The sequence below is a fragment of the Oncorhynchus keta genome, chromosome 7, assembly GCF_023373465.1.
Source record: "Oncorhynchus keta strain PuntledgeMale-10-30-2019 chromosome 7, Oket_V2, whole genome shotgun sequence".
Classification (NCBI taxonomy): domain Eukaryota; kingdom Metazoa; phylum Chordata; class Actinopteri; order Salmoniformes; family Salmonidae; genus Oncorhynchus; species Oncorhynchus keta.
In genome coordinates, this window is record NC_068427.1 from 25,123,722 (window position 1) to 25,151,085 (window position 27,364).

Genomic DNA, 27,364 nt, shown 5'->3' on the forward strand with positions numbered 1-27,364 from the left:
CCACAACTTTTGAAGTATGCTTGGGGTCATTGTCCATTTGGAAGACCCATTTTGTAACTTCCTGACTGATGTCTTGAGATGTTGCTTCAATATATCCACATAATTTTCCAGACTCATGATGCCATCTATTTGGTGAAGTGCACCAGTCACTCCTGCAGCAAAGCACCCCCACAACATGATGCTGCCACCTCTGTGCTTAACGGTTGGGGCGGTGTTCTTCGGCTTGCAAGCCTCCCTCACCCTTTTTCCTCCAAACATAATGATGGTCATTATGGCCAATCAGTTCTATTTTTGTTTCATCAGACCAGAGGACATTTCTCCAAAAAGTACAATATTTTCCCCATGTGCAGTTGCAAACTGTAGTCTTGCTTTTTTATGGCGATTTTAGAGCAGTGGCTTCTTCCTTGCTGAGCGGCCTTTCAGGTTTTGTCGATATAGGACTCATTTTACTGTGGATATAGAGACTTTTGTACCTGTTTCCTCCAGCATCTTCACAATATTCTTTGCTGTTGTTCTGGGATTGATTAGCTTTTTGCACCAAAGTACGTTCATCTATAGAAGACAAAATGTGTCTCCTTCTGGAGTGGTATGACGGCTGCGTGGTCACATGGTGTTTATACTTGTATACTATTGTTTGTACAGATGAACATGGTACCTTCAGGCATTTGGAAATTGCTCCTAAGGATTAACCAGATTTTTGGAGGTCTACAATTTCTTTTCTGAGGTCTTGGCTGATTTCTTTTGATTTTCCCATGATGTCAAGCAAAGAGGCACTGAGTTTGAAGGTAGGCCTTGAAATACATCCACATGTACACCTCCAATTGATTCAAATGATGTCAATTAGCCTAACAGAAGCTTCTAAAGCCATGATATAATTTTCTGGAATTTTCCAAACTGTTTAAAGGCACAGACAACTTAGTGTATGTAAACTTCTGACTAACTGGAATTGTGATACATTGAATTGTAAGTTAAATAATCTGTCTGTAGACAATTGTTGGAAAAATTACTTGTGTCATGAACAAAGTAGATGTCCTAACAAACTTGCCAAAACTATAGTTTGTTAACAAGACATTTGTGGAGTGGTTGAAAAATAAGTTTTAATGACTCCCACCTAAGCGTATGTAAACTTCCGACTTCAACTGTATATAAGGTTCCACAGTTGACAGTGAATGTCAGCGCAAAAACCAAGCCATGAGGTCGAAGAAATTGTCCGTGGAGCTCTGATACAGGATTGTGTCGAGGCACAGATCTGGGGAAGCGTACCAAAACATTTCTGCAGCGTTGATGCTCCCCAAAAACAGTTTGGAACCACCAAGACTCAGCCAGGGCTCTAGAGTTCCTCTGTGGAGACAACAAAGAAGTGGCAAGTAGTTTGCCCCCGGTGATGCATTGTGCAGACCGCACCACCCTCTGAAAAGCACTGCGGTTGTGGGTGGTCCCATCAATGTGGGTGGTCCCATCAATGTGGATAGGGGGGTGCTCCCTCTGCTGTTTCCTGAAGTCCACGATCATTGCCTTAGTTTTGTTGACTTTGAGTGAGAAGTTATTTTCCTGCACCACACTCTGGAGCCCTCACCTCCTACCTGTAGGCTGTCTCATCGTTGTTGTTAATGAAGCATTCTACTGTTGTGTTGTCTGCAAACTTGATGATCGAGTTGGAGGCGAGCATGGCCACGCAGTCATGGGTGAACAGGGAGTACAGGAGGGGGCTGAGCGTACACACTTTTGGCCCCCTGTGTTGAGGTTCAGCAAAGTGGAGATGTTGTTTCCTACCTTCACCACCTGGGGGCGGCCCGTCAGGAAGTCCAGGACCCAATTGCACAGGGCGAGGTTGAGACCCAGAGCCTCAAGCTTAATGATGAGCTTGGAGGGTACTATGGTGTTGAATGCTGAGCTGTCGTCAATGAACAGCATTCTTACATAAGTATTTCTCTTGTCCAGATGGGATAGGGCAGTGTGCATTGTGAAGGTGATTGCATGATCTGTGGACCCATTGGGGTGGTACGCAAATTGAAGTGGGTTTAGGGTGACAGGTAAGGTGGAGGTGATATGATGCTTGACTAGTCTCTCAAAGTACTTCATGATGACAGAAGTGAGTGCTACGGGACGATAGTCATTAAGTTCAGTTACCTTTGCCTTCTTGGGTACAGCAACAATGGTGGCCATCATGAAGCATGTGGGGACAGCAGACTGAGATAGGGAGAGATTGAATATGTATGTAAACACACCAGCCAGCTGGTCTGCGCATGCTCTGAGGATGTGGCTAGGGATGCCGTCTGGGCCGGCTGCCCTGCGAGGGTTAACACGTTTAAGCGTCTTACTCACTCCGGCCACGGAAAAGGAGAGCCCACAGTCGGTGGCACTGTATTATCCTCAAAGAGGGCAAAGAAGGTGTTTAGTTTGTCTGGAAGCAAGACGTCGGTGTCCGTGACATAGCTGGTTTTCTTTTTGTAGTCCGTGATGGTCTGTAGACTCTGAGCCATTGAATTGCAACTCCACTTTGTCTCTATACTGACATTTTGCTTGTTTGATTGCCTTGCGGAGGGAATAACTACACTGTTTGTATTCAGTCATATTCCCAGCCACCTTTCCATGGTTAAATGCGGTGGTTCGCATTTTCAGTTTTGCTCGAATGCCGCCATCTATCCACAGTTTCTGGTTAGGGTAGGTTTTAATAGTCACAGTGGGTACATCTCCTGTGCACTTCCTTATAAACTCACTCACTGAATCAGCATATAAATCAATATTATTCTCTGAGGCTACCCGGAACATGTCCCAGTCCGCGTGATCAAAACAATCTTGAAGCGATTGGTCAGACCAGCGTTGAATAGTCCTCATCACGGGTACATCCTGTTTGAGTTTCTGCCAATAGGAAGGGAGAAGCAAAATGGAGTCTTGGTCAGATTTGCTGAAAGGAGAGCAAGGGAGGGCCTTGTATGCATCGTGAAAGTAGCAGAGTAGCAGTGATCCAGTGTTTTGCCAGCGCGAGTACTCCAATCAATATGCTGATAGAATTTAGGTAGCCTTGTTCTCAAATTTGCTTTGTTAAAATCTCCAGCTACAATACATGCAGCCTCAGGATATATGGTTTCCATTTTGCATAAAGTCCAGTGAAATACCTTGAGGGCTATCGTGGTATTGGCTTGAGGTGGGATATACACGGCTGTGACAATAACCAACGAGAATTCTCTTGGGAGATAATACAGTCGGCATTTGATTGTGAGGAATTCTAGGTAAGGTGAACAAAAAAACATAGAATTCCTTTTTTGTTGTTACAATTACACCATGAGTTGTTAATCATGAAACATACACCTCCGCCCTTCTTCTTCCCGGAGAGATGTTTATTTCTGTCGGCGAGACGCGCAAAAAATCACAGGGTCTGTACTGACTCCGACAGCATATCCCGAGAGAGCCATGTTTACGTGAAACAGAGTATGTTATAATCCCTGATGTCTCTCTGGAAAGCAACCCGTGCCCTAATTTCATCTACCTTGTTATCTAGAGACTGGACATTAGCGAGTAATATACTCCTAAGCAGTGGGTGGTGTGCGCGCCTCCAAAGTCTGACCAGAAGATCACTGCACCTGTACATAGCTCATCTGTAAACAGCCCAACCAATCTACCTCATCCCCATACTGTATTTATTCATTTATCTTGCTCCTTTGCACCCCAGTATCTCAACTTGCACATTCATCTTCTGCACATCCTACCATTCCAGTGTTTAATTGCTATATAGTAATTACTTTGCCACCATGGCCTATTTGTTGCCTTACCTCTCTTACCTCATTTGCACATGCTGTATATAGATTTTTCTACTGTATTATTGATTGTATGTTTGTTTATTCCATGTGTAACTCTGTGTTGTTGTATGTGTCGAACTGCTTTGCTTTATCTTGGTCAGGTCGCAGTTGCAAATGAGAACTTATTCTCAACTAGCCTACCTGGTTAAATAAAGGTGAAATAAAAAATAAATAAATAAAGAAGGCCACTCCATCCTCCTCTTCTGCGGCGACGTTTTTTTGGGCCAGCCTCTGGAATCAGTTCAAATGCCCCGGGTGGTTCGGTCAAAGAATCCGCTTCGGGAAAGTCGTATTCCTGGTCGTAGTGTTGGTAAGTTGGCATCGCTTTGATATCCAATAGTTCTTCCCGGCTGTATGTAATAACACTTAAGATTTTATAGGCTAACAATGTAAGAAATAATACATAAAAAAACTCAATACTGCAAAGTTTCCTACGGATTAGAAGTGAGGAGGCCCTCTCTGTCGCCGCCATCTTGCCTTTTGTTTATTTTCAGTAATAAAGCATGAACTTATCCTCTGTAGCAGAGGTAACTCTGGGTCTTCCTTTTCTGTGGCGGTCCTCATGAGAGCCAGTTTCATCATAGCGCTTTATGGTATTTGCCACTGCACTTGTATAAACTTTAAAAGTTCTTGAAATTTTCTGGATTGACTGACCTTCATGTCTGAAAGTAATGATGGACTGTCATTTCTCTTTGCTTATTTGAGTTGTTCTTGCCATAATATGGCTATCTTCTGTATACCATTCCTACCTTGTCACAACACAACTGATTGGCTCAAACACATTAAGAAAGAAAATAATTCCACAAACAAGAAGGCAGGCACACCTGTTAATTGAAATGCATTCCAGTTGAATACCACATGAAACTGGTTGAGAGAATGCCAAGAGTGTGCAAAGCTGTCAAGGCCAAAGGTGGCTACTTTGAATAATCTCAAATATAAAATATATTTGGATTTGTTTAACACTTTTTTGGTTACTACATGATTCCATATGTGTTATTTCATAGTGTTCACTATTATTATACAATGTAGAAAATAGTAAAATAAAGAAAAACCCTTGAATGAGTAGGTGTGTCCAAACTTTTGACTGCTACTGTTTATATGTAAAATAATATATGGGGGATTGGAAAATATGCAGACAATTACACTGATAGAAGCCACAATCTATCTGCAATATTAAAGCTGATCTAACCCTTTAACTTTAAAAAAAATGTTGAGCTGAGTGCCACTATTGATGTGAGTAACATGAAAAAGGTCCTGACTTTTCAAACATTTTCTTGGTTTCCTACCTTGTTGGGACATTCTGGTGACTTGTGGTCCTGATAATGAACACACACACACTCACACACACACGCCTCACCTCTATACACAAGCAGCTGGGCTCTCCCTTCTCAGTGACGACACACTCTCTTCCTGCTCCACAAAACACATTGGCACACACTTTACTCTTACTCTGCACTTCCTGAGGAAAGAGAAAACACACATTGTTCGTGCTGAAAACAAACACACAGCTTTGGCAAATGAGCACACTGTCAGCACAAACACACACAGATGGGTAGTACTTCTGTTACATGTATTTTAAATAGGTATTATAATTACTTCTGAGTATTCTGTATGTTGTATTGCACTGGGCTGAACTTACATTCCAATGTATTTTGTAAGAAGATACATTGGAAAGCTGTAATTTGTATCCTATTTCATTATAGCTAACTAAATATAAATATATTTGTAAAAATGTATAATTTCAAAGAATGCTGTGTATTACTCAAATGATCTCCACCCCAAAACAAGGCCAATGACAATACCCAGTGTGCTTTGTAGTTGTTAATTTTCACATATACATTTTGGTAATTTAGCAGATGCTCTTATCCAGAGTGAAAACTCATTCAACTAAGGTATATAAATAACAACATATCACAGTCGTAGAAAGTAAGACGTTTCTGAAACCGTTAATGAGAATGTTGTTGCTGTTCTACAAAATACATGTATAGTAATTAAGTACAATACTTTGCAAAAGTATATTATATTTAATTTTGATACATTGGTCTTTTTGGGCATTTGCAGTTGTATTTTGTTGTATATGCACGCACACACACCCACAAACACACACACAGGAAAAAATACAGCATTTACATGTCTCAGACACAAGGCGTCACTGTTGCCCCATTCTCAGAAGAGCCAGTGTTCTTCAGAATAGAATGAGTGATTTCACATGTAGGGTGAGTTTCAGTGGGCTCCTATCACACTCCCTATCAGAATACTATCAGTTTCGCTGATGCAATCACATGAAAGAAACAGCATAACTCAGAAATCCTCAGGAACCACAACAAAACATTCAGAAAACACACACACACACACTCGCACACAAACACACACAAAAACATGCACACAAACACGCATTACATTACATTACATTTAAGTCATTTAGCAGACGCTCTTATCCAGAGCGACTTACAAATTGGTGGACGCACACACACACACACAACTGTAACAAATTGCTTGTGAATTTACAGCAAAAAATGTACAGCTATCTACTGTAATTATATATTAACGTACAGTACTGTAAAGAGCAACACATTATGGGGGCTCAACGGCATTCCACTACACTGCTATACAATTTTACAGTAATGCACACACTGCTGTATATTCACAGCAACATACTGTGAATTATGGTGCATTATGGTAAAATGTTGTTGGAACGGAAAGAATCGCTGGCTCCTTAACATATTTAGAGCCATGAGGGGCTATATTTGTTGCACCTGTTAGTGAGAATACTGTACTAATTGAACTGATATGTGGTATTACTGGCCAAATAGGGGCAAACAAATATACAAACATGCATGCTGATAACTGCCTTACTAGAGGGGCACAATTTTTGTTACAAACTCCCAGAAGACACGGTGGCTATCTCATTGCCATGACAACGGGTAATTGTCCTTAAATGGGGCCAAAGCAGTTCCCTTCCAACAGAGCACAGACAAGTTCTCTCTATCTCTACCTGAGTGAAGGTCTCTCACATTAATTCCTGTTTATGGCAGCTGTTAGTTACCATGTCAACTACGTCATGCTCACCTCAAGAAACGACATAGTGTAAACAGGAAGTGGCCTGTAGTAAAAGCCTTAGCCAACACAATGTGGCGATAGGGACAATTCTTATATTAGTAATAAGTCAGTTAAGAACAAATTCTTATTTACAATGACAGCCTACAAGAGCCAAACCTGGACCAATTGTTTGCCACCCTATGGGACTCCCAATCACAGCTGGTTGTGATACAGCCTGGATTTGAACCAGGGTGTCTGTAGTGACGCCTCTAGCACTGAGATGCAGTGCCTAAGACCGCTGCGCAACTCGGGAACTTGAGTGTCGTGTACTGATTCGTGATGGCATCGCTGTGGGGACCGAAATTCTCCAGAAGTCCCCACAAGGATAGTTAAACAAGGAAAATGTCTCCCTTGTGGGGACATTTCCCACATTCCCATGAGGACAAAGGCAATTTTAAGCTGATGTGTTAGGCTTAGGTTTACAATTAGGGTTAGAAATAACATAAGGGTAAGGGGTTAGTGGTTAGGTTTGGGTTACGGTTAGGAGTTTGGGGTTAGGGACAATATGATCTTTAATGTAAATACATTCTAGGTCACCACAAGGATAGAAGAGCTGTGTGTGTGTGTGTGAATAGTAGGAAAATACTAACTGTATATGTATTCTGTGGAGAAGATATGACCTCATACAGAACACACACTAACAGTCTTTGGTTTTGTTCATTCTCTTTATACTTGTAAATGTTTCTATTGCTCTTTCTTTCCGTTGTTTCTCTATTTCTGTGCCTTTGTCTCTCCTGAAACAAGGGCAGTATACTTGCCAAGTCCAGTTCATTATGAGCAACAGGCCAGCCAATCACCAGCTGCCAAGCACAGCTCTGGGAGTAGCCTTACAGCCCTCCCAACTACCCCCTCCCTCCCCATTTTCACTGTGTGTGTGTGTGAGTGTGTGTGTGTGTTTAAAACAGGGTGTATCCACATCTGGAGTCTGAGCTGTGTTTTCCTTTGGGCCCGTTCCCATGGTCTATGTAATTCTTACCCCACCCCCTCCTCGGGTCCCCTGTTCTTCGCTCTCCTCCCTCCCCTGTGTGTTGTGTTAGCGCGTGCGTGTGGGTGAGTCATGGAATGTGGGAGAAATCCCTGAAGGATCCTGTGACCTGCCATCTCTCCAATCAGCCTTTAGGAAGCTAATGGCTAACATGCAGGTCATATGGGGGCAATACAGCCTGTTGTAATGTACCAACTACTGACCCTTACCTGAGAGAGAGAGGAGAGGGCTAAACAGCCTATTGTAATGTACCAACTACTGACCCTTACCTGAGAGAGAGAGGAGGGGGCTAAACAGCCTATTGTAATGTACCAACTACTGACCCTTACCTGAGAGAGAGAGGAGGGGCTAAACATCCTATTGTAATGTACCAACTACTGACCCTTACCTGAGAGAGAGAGAGGAGGGGGCTAAACAGCCTATTGTAAAGTACCAACTACTGACCCTTACCTGAGAGAGAGAGGAGGGGGTAAACAGCCTATTGTAATGTACCAACTACTGACCCTTACCTGAGAGAGAGAGGAGGGGGCTAAACAGCCTATTGTAATGTACCAACTACTGACCCTTACCTGAGAGAGAGAGGAGGGGGCTAAACAGCCTATTGTAATGTACCAACTACTGACCCTTACCTGAGAGAGAGAGGAGAGGGCTAAACAGCCTATTGTAATGTACCAACTACTGACCCTTACCTGAGAGAGAGAGGAGGGGGCTAAACAGCCTATTGTAATGTACCAACTACTGACCCTTACCTGAGAGAGAGAGGAGGGGGCTAAACAGCCTATTGTAAAGTACCAACTACTGACCCTTACCTGAGAGAGAGAGGAGGGGGCTAAACAGCCTATTGTAATGTACCAACTACTGACCCTTACCTGAGAGAGAGAGGAGGGGGCTAAACAGCCTATTGTAATGTACCAACTACTGACCCTTACCTGAGAGAGAGAGGAGGGGGCTAAACAGCCTATTGTAATGTACCAACTACTGACCCTTACCTGAGAGAGAGGAGAGGGCTAAACATCCTATTGTAATGTGCCAACTACTGAGGCCTTACCTGAGAGAGAGAGGAGGGGGCTAAACATCCTATTGTAATGTACCAACTACTGACCCTTACCTGAGAGAGAGAGGAGGGGGCTAAACAGCCTATTGTAATGTACCAACTACTGACCCTTACCTGAGAGAGAGAGGAGGGGGCTAAACAGCCTATTGTAATGTACCAACTACTGACCCTTACCTGAGAGAGAGAGGAGAGGGCTAAACAGCCTATTGTAATGTACCAACTACTGACCCTTACCTGAGAGAGAGAGAGGAGGGGGCTAAACAGCCTATTGTAATGTACCAACTACTGACCCTTACCTGAGAGAGAGAGGAGGGGGCTAAACAGCCTATTGTAAAGTACCAACTACTGACCCTTACCTGAGAGAGAGAGGAGAGGGCTAAACAGCCTATTGTAAAATACCAACTACTGACCCTTACCTGAGAGAGAGAGAGAGAGAGAGAGGAGGGGGCTAAACAGCCTATTGTAATGTACTAACTACTGACCCTTACCTGAGAGAGAGAGGAGGGGGATAAACAGCCTATTGTAATGTACTAATGTACTAACCCTTACCTGAGAGAGAGAGGAGAGGGCTAAACAGCCTATTGTAATGTACCAACTACTGACCCTTACCTGAGAGAGAGAGGAGAGGGCTAAACAGCCTATTGTAATGTACTAACTACTGACCCTTACCTGAGAGAGAGAGGAGGGGGCTAAACAGCCTATTGTAATGTACTAATGTACTAACCCTTACCTGAGAGAGAGAGGAGGGGGATAAACAGCCTATTGTAATGTACCAACTACTGACCCTTACCTGAGAGAGAGAGGAGAGGGCTAAACAGCCTATTGTAATGTACTAACTACTGACCCTTACCTGAGAGAGAGAGGAGGGGGATAAACAGCCTATTGTAATGTACTAATGTACTAACCCTTACCTGAGAGAGAGAGAGGAGGGGGCTAAACAGCCTATTGTAATGTACTAATGTACTAACCCTTACCTGAGAGACAACCATTTGGTGGAAAGGCATATATACACACACACACACAACCCTGTTTGGTGTAAAAGTTCAAACACACTCACACATCCCCCTTCCACACAAACCACAGCTGAGGTCATACTATAATACTTCTTCAAATGCCTCCCTGAGGGTTGGTGGAGTAGTGGTCCATTCAGACAGTTAGCTATAGATGGCCAGAGACCAGAGAGAGGAGCCTGTTGAAACCTGCAGTCTCTCTCTCTCTCTCTGATGACCCTAGCAGAGTGATGGATGTGCTGATGTTGCTTAGTTTAGTCTAGCTCCAGCTACACCTCTCCAAATATTGCCTGCAGGACCACCTTTCATTTTAGCTAAGAGAGAGCAGTTTTTGTTCCACCAGCTCTGAATGGGGAGTTTCTATGGTGACAGGGGATGTGAGGCTCAGAGAGACGCATGTCTTACTGTCCTATTGACAGGGAGAAGGTCAAGCATCACCTCGGATTACAGTCATACCAGAAAGATATACATTCATATACACAACTAGCGTACACATGCATGCACACACACACTGAGGCTCTTAAAATATTGAGTTAAGTAATGGCCTTTGTTTATTTGAACTGATAACGTAAAACACAATCTGTCCAATCTGAGCCAATAGCAGCCAAGAGCTGTCTGGGTGATTAATGATTGGCCAATAATAAACCCCAACTGAGCCAATCGGAAATCAGAGCTGTCTGAGTGTGATTAATGATTTGCTTATGAATGTATATTGATCAGCCTTTAAACATTTTGAGGCACTACAATCTCACTAGTCCCTTCCTTCATATCTCTCTCTATCTCCAGGTGAGGGAAGTGTATTCAGACATCACAGCTCTTCTCTACCATTCTGTCACTCTATAAGCCATGTAATACATTTGTATTACAAATGAAAAGCTGAAATGTCTGGAGTCAGTAAGTATTCAACCCATTTCTTATGGCAAGCCTAAAACAAAACAGGACTAAATATTTGCTTAACAAGTCAAATAATAACTCATACCTATTTATCCTGATTTTTTGATTTTGACTACCTCATCTTTGTACCCAACATGTACATTTATTTACACATAAATATTGACACGGTCCCTCAGTCGAGCAGTGGATTTTTAAATATATCTTTCTCCCCAATTTCGTGATATCCAATTACGATCTCTTCTCATTGCTGCAACTCCCCAACGGGCTCAGGAGAGGCGAAGGTTGAGTCAAGCATTCCTCGAAACACCAAACCGCTCTTTTGAACACCCGCCCGCTTAACCCGGAAGCCAGCCGCACCAATGTGTCGGAGGAAACACTGTTCAACTGACGACCGGTATCAGCCTGCAGGCGTCCGGCCCGCCACAAGGAGTTGCTAGAGCGCGATGAGCCAAGTATAGCCCCCACAGCCAAACCCTAACCCGGACGGTGCTGGGCCAATTGTGTGCCGCCCTATGGGACTCTCGGTCATGACTGATTGTGACACTGCCCGGGATCGGACAAAGTTTCAACCACGAAGACCATGGAGGTTTTCCAATGCCTCACAAAGAAGGGCACCTATTGGTGGATGGGTAAAAATAAAACAATATCAGACATTGAATATTCCTTTGAACATGGTGAAGTTATTAATTACACCTTGCATTTACATTTACATTTACATTTAAGTCATTTAGCAGACGCTCTTATCCAGAGCGACTTACAAATTGGTGCATACACCTTATGACAACCAGTGGAACAGCCACTTGCATCTAAATCTTGTTGGGGGAGAGAAGGATTACTTACCCTTACTTACCCTATCCTAGGTATTCCTTGAAGAGGTGGGGTTTCAGGTGTCTCCGGAAGGTGGTGATTGACTCCGCTGTCCTGGCGTCGTGAGGGAGTTTGTTCCACCATTGGGGGCCAGAGCAGCGAACAGTTTTGACTGGGCTGAGCGGGAACTGTACTTCCTCAGTGGTAGGGAGGCGAGCAGGCCAGAGGTGGATGAACGCAGTGCCCTTGTTTGGGTGTAGGGCCTGATCAGAGCCTGGAGGTACTGAGGTGCCGTTCCCCTCACAGCTCCGTGGCGAGCACCATGGTCTTGTAGCGGATGCGAGCTTCAACTGGAAGCCAGTGGAGAGAGCGGAGGAGCGGGGTGACGTGAGAGAACTTGGGAAGGTTGAACACCAGACGGGCTGCGGCGTTCTGGATGAGTTGTAGGGTTTAATGGCACAGGCAGGGAGCCCAGCCAACAGCGAGTTGCAGTAATCAAGACGGGAGATGACAAGTGCCTGGATTAGGACCTGCGCCGCTTCCTGTGTGAGGCAGGGTCGTACTCTGCGGATGTTGTAGAGCATGAACCTACAGGAACGGGACACCGCCTTGATGTTAGTTGAGAACGTCAGGGTGTTGTCCAGGATCACGCCAAGGTTCTTAGCGCTCTGGGAGGAGGACACAATGGAGTTGTCAACCGTGATGGCGAGATCATGGAACGGGAAGTCCTTCCCGGGAGGAAGAGGAGCTCCGTCTTGCTGAGGTTCAGCTTGAGGTGGTGATCCGTCATCCACACTGATATGTCTGCCAGACATGCAGAGATGCGATTCGCCACCTGGTCATCAGAAGGGGGAAAGGAGAAGATTAATTGTGTGTCGTCTGCATAGCAATGATAGGAGAGACCATGTGAGGTTATGACAGAGCCAAGTGACTTGGTGTATAGCGAGAATAAGAGAGGGCCTAGAACAGAGCCCTGGGGACACCAGTGGTGAGAGCGCGTGGTGAGGAGACAGATTCTCGCCACGCCACCTGGTATTAGCGACCTGACAGGTAGGACGCAATCCAAGCGTGGGCCGCGCCGGAGATGCCCAACTCGGAGAGGGTGGAGAGGAGGATCTGATGGTTCACAGTATCGAAGGCAGCCGATAGGTCTAGAAGGATGAGAGCAGAGGAGAGAGAGTTAGCTTTAGCAGTGCGGAGCGCCTCCGTGATACAGAGAAGAGCAGTCTCAGTTGAATGACTAGTCTTGAAACCTGACTGATTTGGATCAAGAAGGTCATTCTGAGAGAGATAGCGGTAGAGCTGGCCAAGGACGGCACGCTCAAGAGTTTTGGAGAGAAAAGAGAGAAGGGATACTGGTCTGTAGTTGTTGACATCGGAGGGATCGAGTGTAGGTTTTTTCAGAAGGGGTGCAACTCTCGCTCTCTTGAAGACGGGAGGGACGTAGCCAGCGGTCAGGGATGAGTTGATGAGCGAGGTGAGGTAAGGGAGAAGGTCTCCGGAAATGGTCTGGAGAAGAGAGGAGGGGATAGGGTCAAGCGGGCAGGTTGTTGGGCGGCCGGCCATCACAAGACGCGAGATTTCATCTGGAGAGAGAGGGGAGAAAGAGGTCAGAGCATAGGGTAGGGCAGTGTGAGCAGAACCAGCGGTGTCGTTTGACTTAGCAAACGAGGATCGGATGTCATCGACCTTCTTTTCAAAATGGTTGACGAAGTCATCTGCAGAGAGGGAGGAGGGAGGGGGGAGGATTCAGGAGGGAGGAGAAGGTGGCAAAGAGCTTCCTAGGGTTAGAGGCAGATGCTTGGAATTTAGAATGGTAGAAAGTGGCTTTAGCAGCAGAGACAGAGGAGGAAAATGTAGAGAGGAGGGAGTGAAAGGATGCCAGGTCCGCAGGGAGGCGAGTTTTCCTCCATTTCCGCTCGGCTGCCCGGAGCCCTGTTCTGTGAGCTCGCAATGAGTCGTCGAGCCACGGAGCGGGAGGGGAGGACCGAGCCGGCCTGGAGGATAGGGGACATAGAGAGTCAAAGGATGCAGTAAGGGAGGAGAGGAGGGTTGAGGAGGCAGAATCAGGAGATAGGTTGGAGAAAGTTTGAGCAGAGGGAAGAGATGATAGGATGGAAGAGGAGAGAGTAGCGGGGGAGAGAGAGCGAAGGTTGGGACGGCGCGATACCATCCAGTAGGGGCAGTGTGGGAAGTGTTGGATGAGAGCGAGAGGGAAAAGGATACAAGGTAGTGGTCGGAGACTTGGAGGGGAGTTGCAATGAGGTTAGTGGAAGAACAGCATCTAGTAAAGATGAGGTCAAGCGTATTGCCTGCCTTGTGAGTAGGGGGGAAGGTGAGAGGGTGAGGTCAAAAGAGGAGAGGAGTGGAAAGAAGGAGGCAGAGAGGAATGAGTCAAAGGTAGACGTGGGGAGGTTAAAGTCGCCCAGAACTGTGAGAGGTGAGCCGTCCTCAGGAAAGGAGCTTATCAAGGCATCAAGCTCATTGATGAACTCTCCGAGGAACCTGGAGGGCGATAAATGATAAGGATGTTAAGCTTGAAAGGGCTGGTAACTGTGACAGCATGGAATTCAAAGGAGGCAATAGACAGATGGGTAAGGGGAGAAAGAGAGAAAGACCACTTGGGAGAGATGAGGATCCCGGTGCCACCACCCCGCTGACCAGAAGCTCTCGGGGTGTGCGAGAACACGTGGGGGGACGAGGAGAGAGCAGTAGGAGTAGCAGTGTTGTCTGTGGTGATCCATGTTTCCGTCAGTGCCAAGAAGTCAAGGGACTGGAGGGAGGCATAGGCTGAGATGAACTCTGCCTTGTTGGCCGCAGATCGGCAGTTCCAGAGGCTACCGGAGACCTGGAACTCCACGTGGGTCGTACGCGCTGGGACCACCAGATTAGGGTGGTCGCGGCCACGCGGTGTGGAGCGTTTGTATGGTCTGTGCAGAGAGGAGAGAACAGGGATAGACAGACACATAGTTGACAGGCTACAGAAAAGGCTACGCTAATGCAAGGAAATTGGAATGACAAGTGGACTACACGTCTCGAATGTTCAGAAAGTTAAGCTTACGTAGCAAGAATCTTATTGACTAAAATGATTAAAATGATACAGTACTGCTAAAGTAGGCTAGCTGGCAGTAGCTGCGTTGTTGGCACTACACTAATCAAGTCGTTCCGTTGAGTGTAATAATTTCTACAGTGCTGCTATTCGGGGGCTAGCTGGGTAGCTAGCAGTGTTGTTTACGTTACGTTGAGTTAAAAGAACGACAATAGCTGGCTAGCTACCAATACACCCAGCCACTACAAAGATACAGGCATCCTTCCTAACTAAGTTGCCGGAGAGGAAGAAAACCTCTCAGGGATTTCACCATGAGGCCAATGGTGACTTAAAAATATAATGCTTGTGATAGGCAAAAACTGAGGATGGATCAACAACATTGTAGTTACTTCACAATACTAATCTAATTGACAGAGTGAAAAAAATGACGACTGTACAGAATAAGAATATTACAAAACATGCATCCTGTTTACAATTAACACCAAAGTAAAACTATTAAAAAAAATTAGCAAAGAAATGTACTTTATGTCTTGAATACAGAATACAAAGTGTTATGTTTAGGACAAATCCAACACAACACATCACTGAGTGCCACTCTTCATAGGAAGAAAAATAGTGATGGGAGAAGGAGAGGACAGAGAGGGAGAAATGATAGGAATTGAGCCGTAGAAAAAGAGTCAGAAACTGGAAGAAAAAGTGGGGATGGGTGAGAGGTCTGAACTTTACTTTATGTCCTGAACACAAAGAGTTACGTTTGGGGCAAATCCAATATGTCACAGAGTACCACTCTTCATATTTTCAAGCCTGGTGGTGGCTGCATCATGTATTGGGTATTTTTTAAATTTAACTAGGCAAGTCAGTTAAGAATACATTATTATTTTCAATGACAGCCAGAGAGGGAGACAGTGGGTTAACTGTCTTGTTCAGGGGCAGAATGACAGATTTTTACCTTGTCAACTCAGGGATTTGATCTTGCAACCTTTCGGTTACTAGTCCAACACTCTAACCACTAGGCTACCTGCCACCCCATGCTTGTCATCGGCAAGGACTAGGGAGTTTTTTTGGGGATAAAAAGAAACAGAATAGAGCTAAGCACAGGTAAAATCCTAGAGGAAAACCTGGTACAGTCGGCTTTTCAACAGACATTGAGAGACAAATTCACCTTTCAGCAGGGCAATAACCTAAAACACAAGGCTGAATATACACTGGAGTTACTTACCAAGACAACATTGAATGTTCCTGAGTGGCCTAGTTACAGTTTTGACTTATACTGAAACTCTATGGCAAGACTTGAAAATGGCTGCCGAACAATGATCAACAACCAACTTGACAGATCTTGAAGAATTTTTAAAAGAATAATATGCTAATATTGTACAATCCAGGTGTGGAAAGCTCTTAGAGACTTATCCAGCTGTATTCACTGCCAAAGCCAATTCTAACATGTAAGTACTCAGGGGTGTGAAAACTTATGTAAATTAATTTTGCTGTATTTCATTTTCAATACATTTGCAGAAATGTCTACAAACATGTTTTCACTTTGTCATTATGGGTTATTGTGTGTAGATGTGTGAGAAAAAAAATATTGAATACATTTTGAATTCAGGTTGTCATGTAATAAAATGTGGAATACGTTGAGGGGTATGAATACTTTCTGAAGGCCCATATAAAACATAGAAGTAATATACATACAGTACCAGTCAAAGTTTCGAAACACCTACTCATTCCAGAGTTTTTCTTTAGTCTTACTATTTTCTACATTGTAGAATAATAGTGAAGACATCAAAACTATGAAATAACACATATGGAATCATGCAGCAACCCAAAAAATGTTAAACAAATCTAAATATATTTTATATTTGAGATTCTTCTTCTGATGCCCCACCCTTTGTGGGGCATCAGTCTTCATAATAATGTTAATTGATGAAACGTGCAACACATGAATAGCAAGTGTTGATGTGTGAAGAGGTCATCTCTGTAGTAATGTTAATGCATGTTTGAATTAATAATGAATATTAACATTTACTGTTCTCATTCCAGTTGTGGATTTTCTTCTTTTTTTGCAGAGTTCACAACCTACTACACTTGTGAGAAACAAGTTTTGGTTTATTGAATAAATAAATAAATAAATAAATGTTCATTGTCTTATATTTGGAGTGCTCAGTGTGAGCAATGAGACTCTGTCTGGTTGCTCTGATAATGTTGAGGGAGCACGCTCCTGAGCATGTGTCTGGTTTCTCTGTCCTGATGAAGTTGAGGGAGCGCGCTCCTGAGCACGCATAGCAGTACCTGGCCAACTGCTCGGAAAATGTTTGTTTTTTAACATCCATAGCGAATTATAATATATTATAATTAGAGTTCCTCACAGTAAGCTATTTAAAAATAATATGAAAAAAACAACTATTCAGTTTTCAAACAATTAAGTATGTTTTCAAAATGCATTTGGCTTCAAGCTCACATTGTAAAGTGGTGGGTAATGCGCTAAGTCTGTTGCATGCACTTGAATGGTGAACGAGCCAGGCTTCAATTACCAGTTGAGAAATAACAATAGTAGGCCTAGCTTTTTTTAACCGTGCACCAAAACAGTTTTCTAACACAATTGCATTCAGAATTGTTGCCAATGAATGGGCTTATAAAAGCACATGTTTTATTCCAGCAGCAACAAGCTGAGGAGCTGCAGGAGAAATCCAGCTCAAAATAGGCTCTGTATGCTGTGCACATGTGATAGTTGTGTTGGATAAATGATACATGATGACTAACGAAAATACACACATAGATCGATAAGCATAATGGTCAAATGTATTTACATCGACTGGTATTTACATCAATGAATAAAAAGCATTGTTTAGCATTGGGATTTATTTTTCACCAGGTCATTTTTTGGCCGGCAACAGTTTTATTATTATTATTATTATTATTATTATTATTATTATTTATCGGCTTAAAAATGTTTTTCTCTAAAAGCCAGCAATTGCCGGCTAACGGAAACCCTGGCGGCCTGCGAGCCTGCAAACACAGATCATTAGAGCAGGAAGTATGATATAACATAGCACCATAATAGCACCGCATATGGAATGGGAGGTGACATAGTTAGAAGAAACCAGTGTACACCCACACTTCACAGTGGGGGTTTAATTTCATAAAATGGGATTACTTCTGCGACTGGTTTACTTTCTCGTTGGACGCGTGCGTCCACGTGTGCACATTTGTGTGTAATGATCCACTGAGTCAGCAGTTGGATTGATGCTTCCTGTTGTGTGGTCACTTTCCCACCTCCATTAGTCCCTTCCCAGGATGCACCACTGCACTCATTAGCATACAGAACATTGCTAGCCAGTTTAAAGCAAGGATAAAACCCATCCCCTGACTCATTCTCTGCTCTCTCTCTTTTCACCTGCAACAGAATCTGTAACTACCTTTAAAACAACAGTATTGCTAACCGCAACCACAGTAAAAGGCCAGTGAGATTAGTGTTAATCAATGCTATACTTAAGCAATAAGGCATGATGGGGTGTGGTATATATGGCCAATATACCACGGCTAAAGGCCGTTCTTACGAACAATGCAACGCGGAGTGCCTGGATACAGCAGTTAGTCGTGGTACTGTATATTGGCCATATACCACAAACCCCCAAAGGTGCCTTATTGCTATTATAAACTGTTTACCATCGTAATTAGAGCAGTAAAAATAAATGTTTCGTCATACCCATGGTATACGGTCTGATATACCACGGCTGTCAGCCAATCAGCATTCAGTGCTCGAACCACCCAGTTTATAATTTGATTTAACAAAACAATGCCCATACACATACACCCCTTTACACAGAAATGTGTAAGAGGAGTTTAAACATAATGGCTCCCAGACTCTCTGCAGCTCACCATGGATGACATCATGCCTATACACCCCTCCCAATGAAACATTCAGAGCTCTCAGACACATGTTTCTTATTAAACTCCAACAGGGGGGAGGGGGTGGAAAGGAGAGCGAGGGAAAAAAGAGCATGAAGGAAAGGTACTGTACATACTGTAGGGAACAGGAGAGGGTAAGAATATGAATAAAAGGGAGCGTGGCAAAATCATCTGAAGAGAGAGGGAGAAAGAGGAAGGGAGGGAGGAAAAGAGTCAGACCAAGAGGGGAAGAGAGAACAAGTAGAGATTGGTTGGGTGCTCAACTGTGCCTCTGTCAATGTCTATTGGGGTTTCTCCGGAGCCAAAATCTCATAAATATCTGGGTAAGAGGGACGTTCCCCCAAACTCCCTCCTCCGTCCCCGTTTCCTATATCCCTCCCCTCCCTGCTTCTCTACACAACTCCCAGCCTCCCCAGGGTTGTCCTAGCCTATGCACACAACTCAGACCCAGTCCAAACCAGGCCAGAGAGAGAGAGAGAGAAGAGAGGACCTCTCTCCTCGGCTAAGGGACACATTGGAGGATAGCCCAGAGGAAAAAATACTTTACAGCAGTTTTAATTAGAACGTTTTAGAATAATTTGGAGGAATATTTTTGTTTCAATGACAGCTCTTAATTTCTAAATGTCTACTTTTAATTATCCTGAAACAGACCTGTATCCTACAAAGACTGCATATGGATCTTCACACCTTAAGTTCCAACTAATCAGACTTTCATCATACCTTTACTCCACTGAGTTCAATTGAAAGGAGTTATGGAGGGAACCCCTGCTGAGCGACCAGTAGTGAACTGAAATTACTTGCAGTGCATTAGACACCACACTACAGCATGACAGGGATTTCTCATCCTCCTCTGAGATGAAACGCCTGGTTCCTATTCCATGCATTTATATTGGTGTGAGAGAGGAGTGACCAGTATGTAGCTGTGATGAGGAAACAGGGTAATATAAGGAACAGTTACAGAGAGAAATGACATCCATAAACACAGGCTCTCTGGTCGCCTTTGTTCCATACACATTGGCCGTGTCTGAATACTTGTACTTGCGTTCTAAATAGCAGGCATTTTGGGTATCTGAAATAAAACATTTGAAATGAAATGCATATATTTTCAGTATGTGTCACGTCTACTCCCGCTCCTCCCCTCTGGTAGTCGATCTCCATCGGTACTGGTATCCATCATTACGCGCACCTGCACGTCATCATGAGGCACACCTGGACTCCATTACCTCACTTATTAACTTCCCTATATCTGGCACACCCTTAGGTTTTCTCCCCATTCAGTATTGTGTCTGTGTCTAGGTTAAGACGCCACTACGATGTTGTTTTGGTCCATGTTTGTGTCCATCTTAGCGTCTTCTTTACAATACGCTTTAAATACCAGGATGTCATACTCATTTAGGCTTTTCAGCTAGTAGAATTCACTGGACATTTTTGTGGAAGGGAATTGTCTTTCCAGACCCACATGTTTTACAACAGCTGATTATCTGATTATCTTAAAAAAAAACAGAATGCCAGGAATCAACGCAATTGCACAATTGACTACACATCTCAGTATGTATGTTGACATTTTTTTGCTTAAATTTTTTTGCTTAAATAGTATGCAGTACGATTAGTACATAGTATGTCATTTTAGGAAGTAGTAGGCGAGACAGACTTCGGACATGGCCACAGACCGGTGTTTGTGTCTGGTTCTCTGGCCAAATGGAGCGAGAGAAAATACCATTGTGTATTGATCTTTATTTGTTTCTTGGAGATGTTGTTTTCTTATGCACGTATCTGGAATGGAATCCTGTGTGATGTCATTATAAAGCTGCACATTCCATATCCCTTAAGTCCATGAGATTCAAGATCGTGTCAAAAAGGAACAGAAAACAAAGACAAATGGAGAGAGAGGGTGAGAAGGGGGAAAGAGGGAAAGAAATTGGCCTGAGAGAGAGAAACAGAGCACGGGTGAAAGAGAGAAAGGGTGAGAGGTAGGGTGAGAGAGAGAGCGAGAGAGAGAAAGAGGGAGGGAGAAAGAGGGAGGGAGAGAGAATGCGAGAGAGATGAAAGCAGGGAGAGAGAGTTGTAGAAAGGAATAGAGAAAAAGAAATAGCAGACGAAATACTGAGAAGAAAGAGTGAAAGAAAAAAAATAATGAAAGCTGTTAGTCAGGAAGTTGTCATGGCCTGAGCTTATAGGCACATCTGCTGGCTGTTACAATGTCACCAAGAAAATAAAGTCCCTAAAACAGAGTGCCACCAATTGGCCCATCGTCGTCCGGGTTAGGGGAGGGTTTGGCCGGCAGGGATGTCCTTGTCCCATCTCGCACCAGCGACTCCTGTGGCAGACCAGGCGCAGTGCATGCTGACATGGTTGCCAGCTGTATGGTGTTTCCTCCGACACATTGGTGCGGCTGGCTTCTGGGTTAAGTGGGCATTGTGTCAAGAAGCAGTGTGGCTTGGTTGGGTTGTGTTTCGGAGGACGCAAGGCTCTCGACCTTCGCCTCTCCCGAGTCCGTACGGGAGTTGCAGCGATGAGACAAGACTGTAATTACCAATTGGATACTACGAAATTGAGCAGAAAAACAAAATCAGAGTGCCACCACTCTTTCCATTGCTAAATCCAAGGAGGAGGCTTCTCTTTCTTTCTCTGTCCATCTCTCTTGTGCTGATTTTGTGTCGAACTTTCATTATCCATACCCTCACCTTTCCTTCTTTCCTGTCTCCCTCTTTATGTGAAAATCTCTTCTTTTTGTTGTAAATTATCCTTTCTCTCCTTCCCAGCACCCCACCTTGCCCCTCTCTCCCTTATCCTCCCTTCTCAATCCCTCTCTCTCTCCCCCTCTCTCCACCCCACTTCTCTCCCTGCCTGTTCTTGGCAGCCCTCCAGTCTGTCTGGGTGGGAGGGCTCAGACCCAGGCCCAGACCAGAGGAATTGGTAGTTTCCCTGCCCCAGACACTACTCCCTCCATGGGGCCACAGTCAGGGCTAATGGCTGAAAGTGTGTTTGGCAAAGGAAGTGGGCCTGTTTGCAGACCTCTACAGTATAGGTGGGAATATGTAGAATGGACAGCCATTTTGGGGACTGGAATGTTCAGATGCATGTTGGAGACCACGGTTATCATCAAAGTTCAATACACTGTGTCAATTCAAGTGTTCCGCCGAGTCGGATAGGTCCGTGTTCATTTTCTACATTGAAGTATTGTGTCATAAACCATTTCATATTGAAACTGCACTGAAATTAGGCTGTGTGTGTCTCCCAGGGTTCTGCTTGGTATTAATTGCCCGCCAATTTGGGCCCGATGTTTGGGCATGCTGCCAAGTGCTATCTTTGTGCCTGGTCCTATCCCACGACACACACACACACACGAGATGGAGCTAGCTACAGAAAAGAGAGGCTAGAGAGAGAGAGAGGATGGTGTTATAAAGCAACCATAGGAGGCAGTGAGGCATGACGTCTTTGTACCGCGTGTGCGTGTGTTTCTGTGGTTCTGTGTCTCTGATGAGGATAAGAGAGCAGTACAGCTGGTTAATGAGGAGTCCTTTCATGACTAGACAAGAGTGAAGAGATCACACAACATGGCCATAAAACAATGGCACACACTCTGTCTCTCTCAATTCAATTCTAGGGCTTTATTGGCATGGGAAACATACGTTTACATTGCCAAAGCAAGTTAAATAGATATCAAACGAAAGAGAAATAAACAATAAAAAAATAACTGTAAACATTACACTTACAAAAGTTTCAAAGGAATAGAGACATTTCAAATGTCATATTATGTCTATGTACAGTGTTTTAACGATGTGCTAACATGACCCGATTCAGGAAACTAGGCATATGTCGCAAGTCATGACTTCACAGGAGAGCTGTTTGAACATAAAACATTTATTTTGATCAAAATGTGTTTCTGGGCAGAAATGCCTTCTCGAACATGTGAAGTTCATATGCCTTAATATCAAACTTGTACTCCATCTGTAAATACAAATACAATTGTTAAATTACGAGCCTAGTTTGTTTAGTTTCAGATATTACACATTTCTAATTTTGACAGTGTACACATTTTGACACATTTCTAATTTCAAGTGTACTGTTAGCTAGCTAACGTTAGCTAGCTGGGTCGCTAGGTAACGTTGTGTATGATCTTATTCTTCGTATCTCAGACACATTTGCTTGACTAGTTATAGCCATAGAACCTACCTGCAGATTCAGGTAGAGTAGTAACATCAAAGGGTAGTAACGTCAAGAGTTGTGATTATGGTCCATTGTTTAGCTAGCTAGCTACATGTCTTAACAAAAGACATGAACGCTCAACACCAGTTGAAAATGTATTTTTACTTATTTATTTAACCTTTATTTAACCAGGTAGGCAAGTTGAGAACAAGTTCTCATTTACAATTGCGACCTGGCCAAGACACATACAACAACACAGAGTTACACATGGAGTAAAACAAACATACAGTCAATAATACATTAGAAAAATAAGTCTATATATAATGTGAGCAAGTGAGGTAAGATAAGGGAGGTAAAGGCAAAAAAAGGCCATGGTGGCGAAGTAAATACAATATAGCAAGTAAAACACTGGAATGGTAGATTTGCAGTGGAAGAATGTGCAAAGTAGAGATAGAAATAATGGGGTACAACAGACCCTCCGATTTGACACACTGAACTCTATCAGAGAAGTAGTTGGTGAACCAGGCGAGGCAAACATTTGAGAAACCAAGGCTGTCGAGTCTGCCGATGAAGATGTGGTGATTGACAGAGTCGAAAGCCTTGGCCAGGTCAATGAATACGGCTGCACAGTACTGTTTCTTATCGATGGCGGTTAAGATATCGTTTAGGACCTTGAGCGTGGCTGAGGTGCACCCATGACCAGCTCTGAAACCAGATTGCATAGTGGAGAAGGTATGGTGGGATTCGAAATGGTCGGTAATCTGTTTGTTGACTTGGCTTTCGAGGAACTTAGAAAGGCAGGGTAGGATAGATATAGGTCTGTAGCAGTTTGGGTCAAGAGTGTCCCCAACATTGAAGAGGTGGATGACCGCAGCTGCTTTCCAATCTTTGAAAATCTCAGACGACACGAAAGAGACAATTAAGGGCTATATCTGTTCCTGGTTCTAAATTTATTGAATGGGGCATGCTTATTTAACAAAAGGCTAAACTGTGTTTCACTGTATTTCACTTGTGATTTCATGAATATCTATATTTTCGAGTCATATTTTTTGACCATTGCGCTATGCTAATTAGTGTAGTTGATGACAATTCTCCCGGATCCGGGATGGGTAGTTCTAAGAGGTTTTAAGCATGTTCCAGTTTAGGTCGCCTAGCAGCATGAGCTCTGAAGATAGATGGGGGGCAATCAGTTCACATATGGTATCCAGAGCACAGCTGGGGGCAGAGGGTGGTCTATAGCAGGCGGCAACGGTGAGAGACTTGTTTTTAGAGGTGGATTTTTAAAAGCAGAAGTTCAAATTGTTTGGGTAGGACAGAACTCTGCAGGCTATCTTTGCAGTAGATTGCAACACCACCCCCTTTGGCCGTTCTATCTTGTCTGAAAATGTTGTAGTTAGGGATGAACATTTCAGAGCCAGGATTCAGACACGGATAGATCATCTGGGTTGGCAGAGTATGCTAAAGCAGTGAATAAAACACAGGTAGGGAGGAGGCTTCTAATGTTAACATGCATGAAACCAAGGCTATTACGGTTACAGAAGTCATCAAAAGAGAGCGCCTGGGGAATCGGAGTGGAACTAGGTACTGCAGGGCCTAGATTCACCTCTATATCACCAGAGGAACAGAGGAGGAGTAGGATAAGGGTACAGCTAAAAGCTATGAGAATTGGTCGTCAAGAACGTCTGGAACAGAGAGTAAAAGGAGGTTTATGGGGGCAATAAAATAGCTTCAAGGTATAATGTACAGACAAAGGTATGGTAAGATGTGAATACAGTGGAGGTAAACCTAGGTATTGAGTGATGATGAGAGAAATATTGTCTCTAGAAACATCATAATCGAATATTTCCTGTGTCAGTAAACATCGGCAACAAAGTATAATTCAATTGTTTCCAGCAGCACTGTTACAGTCACCAAAGCTCTGGATAACATGAAAACTGTTTAACCAGCTCTGCTAGGGTGACTAAAATGGTCAGAGTGGGGTGTTCACTCATTATGTGTCTGGATGTATCTAGCCAATGTTAGCCAGTTAGCTTTGTTCATTGACTGTGGTTGTGAGGTCAGAGCTTTCGGGAAACAACCCTACTTATTGGCCAGAGCGTCCAGCGTGGGCTCTAAATGTGAAAAGCTCTGAATTTACAAACGGACAATCTGACAGCACAGTTGCAGGTAACTATGCTCTGGATAACATACAGCCTAAATTTGTTAATAATAGCCACAGTGGTCTATATCCCCCCTCAAGCCAATACCACAACGGCCCTCAAAGATCTTCACTGGACTATTTGCAAATTGGAAATCACATATCCTGAGCTGAGGCTGCATTTATTGTACCTGGGGATTTAAACAAAGCAAATTGGAGGAAAAGGCTCCTGAAATTTTATCAACAAAAATTGTAGGCCTCCACAAGTCTGGTTCATCCTTGGGAGCAATTTCAAAATGCCTGAAGGTACCACGATCATCTGTACAAACAGTAGTATGCAAGTATAAACACCATGAGACCACGCAGCTGTCATACTGCTCAGGAAGAAGATGTTTTCTGTCTCCTAGAGATGAATGTACTTTGGTAGGAGAAGTGCAAATCAATCCCAGAACAACAGCAAAGGACCGTGTGAAGATGCTGGAGGAAACAGGTACAAAAATATCCCTATCCAGAGTAAAACGAGTCCTACATCGACCACTAAGCAAGAAAGAAGCCCCTGCTCCAAAACCACCATAATAAAGCCAGACTACGGTTTGTAACTGCACATGGGGACAAAGATCATACTTTTTGGAGAAATGTCCTCTGGTCTGATGAAACAAAATTAGAACTGTTTGGCCATAATGACCATCGTTTTGTTTGGAGGAAAAAGGGGGAGGCTTGCAAGCTGAAGAACAACATCCCAACTGTGAAGCACGGGGGTGGCAGCATCATGTTGTGGGGGTGCTTTGCTGCAGGAGGGACTGGTGCACTTAAATAGATGGTAAAATGAGGAAGGAAAATTACGTGGATATATTGAAGAAACATCTCAAGACATCAGTCAGGAAGTTAAAGCTTGGTCGCAAATGGGTCTTCCAATTGGACAATGACCCCAAGCATACTTCCAAATGATACCAAATACTAATTGAGTGTATGTCAATTTCTGAACCACTGGGAATGTGATGAAAGAAACAAAAGCTGAAATAAATCATTCTCTACAATTATTCTGACATTTCACATGCTTAAAATAAAGTGGTGATCCTAACTGACCTAAAACAGGGAATTTTAGGATGAAATTTCAGGAATTGTGAAAAACTGAGTTTAAATGAATTTGGCTAAGGTGTATGTAAACTTTCGACTTCAACTGAATATACTGTACTCTGTACTATGCCACTGTATCTTAGCCCAATGCCACTCTTACATATGCACACAGTGGGGCAAAAAGGTATTTAGTCAGCCAGCAATTGTGCAAGTTCTTCCACTTAAAAAGATGAGAGAGGCCTGTAATTTTCATCATAGGTACACTTCAACTATGACAGACAAAATGAGAAAACAAATCAAGAAAATCACATTGTAGGATTTTATGAATTTATTTGCAAATTATGGTGGAAAATAAGTATTTGGTCAATAACAAAAGTTTATCTTAATACTTTGTTATATACCCTTTGTTGGCAATGACAGAGGTCAAATGTTTTCTGTAAGTCTTCACAAGGTTTTCACACACTGTTGCTGGTATTTTGGCCCATTCCTCCATGCAGATCTCCTCTAGAGCAGTGATGTTTTGGGGCTGTTGCTGGGCAACATGGACTTTCAACTCCCTCCAAAGATTTTCTATGGGGTTGAGATCTGGAGACTGGCGAGGCCACTCCAGGACCTTGAAATGCTTCTTATGAAGCCACTCCTTCGTTGCCCGGGCGGTGTGTTTGGGATCATTGTCATGCTGAAAGACCCAGCCACATTTCATCTTCAATGCCCTTGCTGATGGAAGGAGGTTTTCACTCAACATCTCACGATACATGGCCCCATTCATTCTTTCCTTTACACGGATCAGTCGTCCTGGTCCCTTTGCAGAAAAACAGCCCCAAAGCATGATGTTTCCACCCCCATGCTTCACAGTAGGTATGGTGTTCTTTGGATGCAACTCGGCATTCTTTGTCCTCCAAACACAAGAGTTGAGTTTTTACCAAAAAGTTGTATTTTGGTTTCATCTGACCATATGACATTCCCCCAATCTTCTTCTGGATCATCCAAATGCTCTCTAGCAAACTTCAGAATGGCCTGGACATGTACTGGCTTAAGCAGGGGGACACGTCTGGCACTGCAGGATTTGAGTCCCTGGCACTTTGGTCCCAGCTCTCTGCAGGTCATTCACTAGGTCCCCCCGTGTGGTTCTGGGATTTTTGCTCACCGTTCTTGTGATAATTTTGACCCCACGGGGTGAGATCTTGCGTGGAGCCCCAGATCGAGGGAGATTATCAGTGGTCTTGTATGTCTTCCATTTCCTAATAATTGCTCCCACAGTTGATTTCTTCAAACCAAGCTACTTACCTATTGCAGATTCAGTCTTCCCAGCCTGGTGCAGGTCTACAATTTTGTTTCTGGTGTCCTTTGACAGCTCTTTAGTCTTGGCCATAGTGGAGTTTGGAGTGTGACTGTTT

The 27,364-nt window shown here is 43.7% G+C and overlaps 1 protein-coding gene and 1 long non-coding RNA gene across 2 annotated transcripts in view; both read right to left on the bottom strand.

Annotated features, from left to right (window-relative positions):
- Positions 1-27,364, bottom strand: part of LOC118386200 (follistatin-related protein 1) — a 67,215-nt gene that overhangs the window by 26,908 nt on the left and 12,943 nt on the right. The window contains exon 3 of the mRNA XM_035773731.2: positions 5,158-5,259. Within this exon, the coding sequence (XP_035629624.1) occupies positions 5,158-5,259 (102 nt within the window). The remainder of the gene's footprint in view (positions 1-5,157; positions 5,260-27,364) is intronic.
- Positions 8,245-9,581, bottom strand: LOC127931094 (uncharacterized). The gene is made up of 4 exons (XR_008139790.1): positions 9,488-9,581; positions 9,113-9,172; positions 8,394-8,573; positions 8,245-8,334 (listed from the first exon to the last, which is right to left on the bottom strand). It is a non-coding gene; the product is annotated as an uncharacterized LOC127931094 (long non-coding RNA).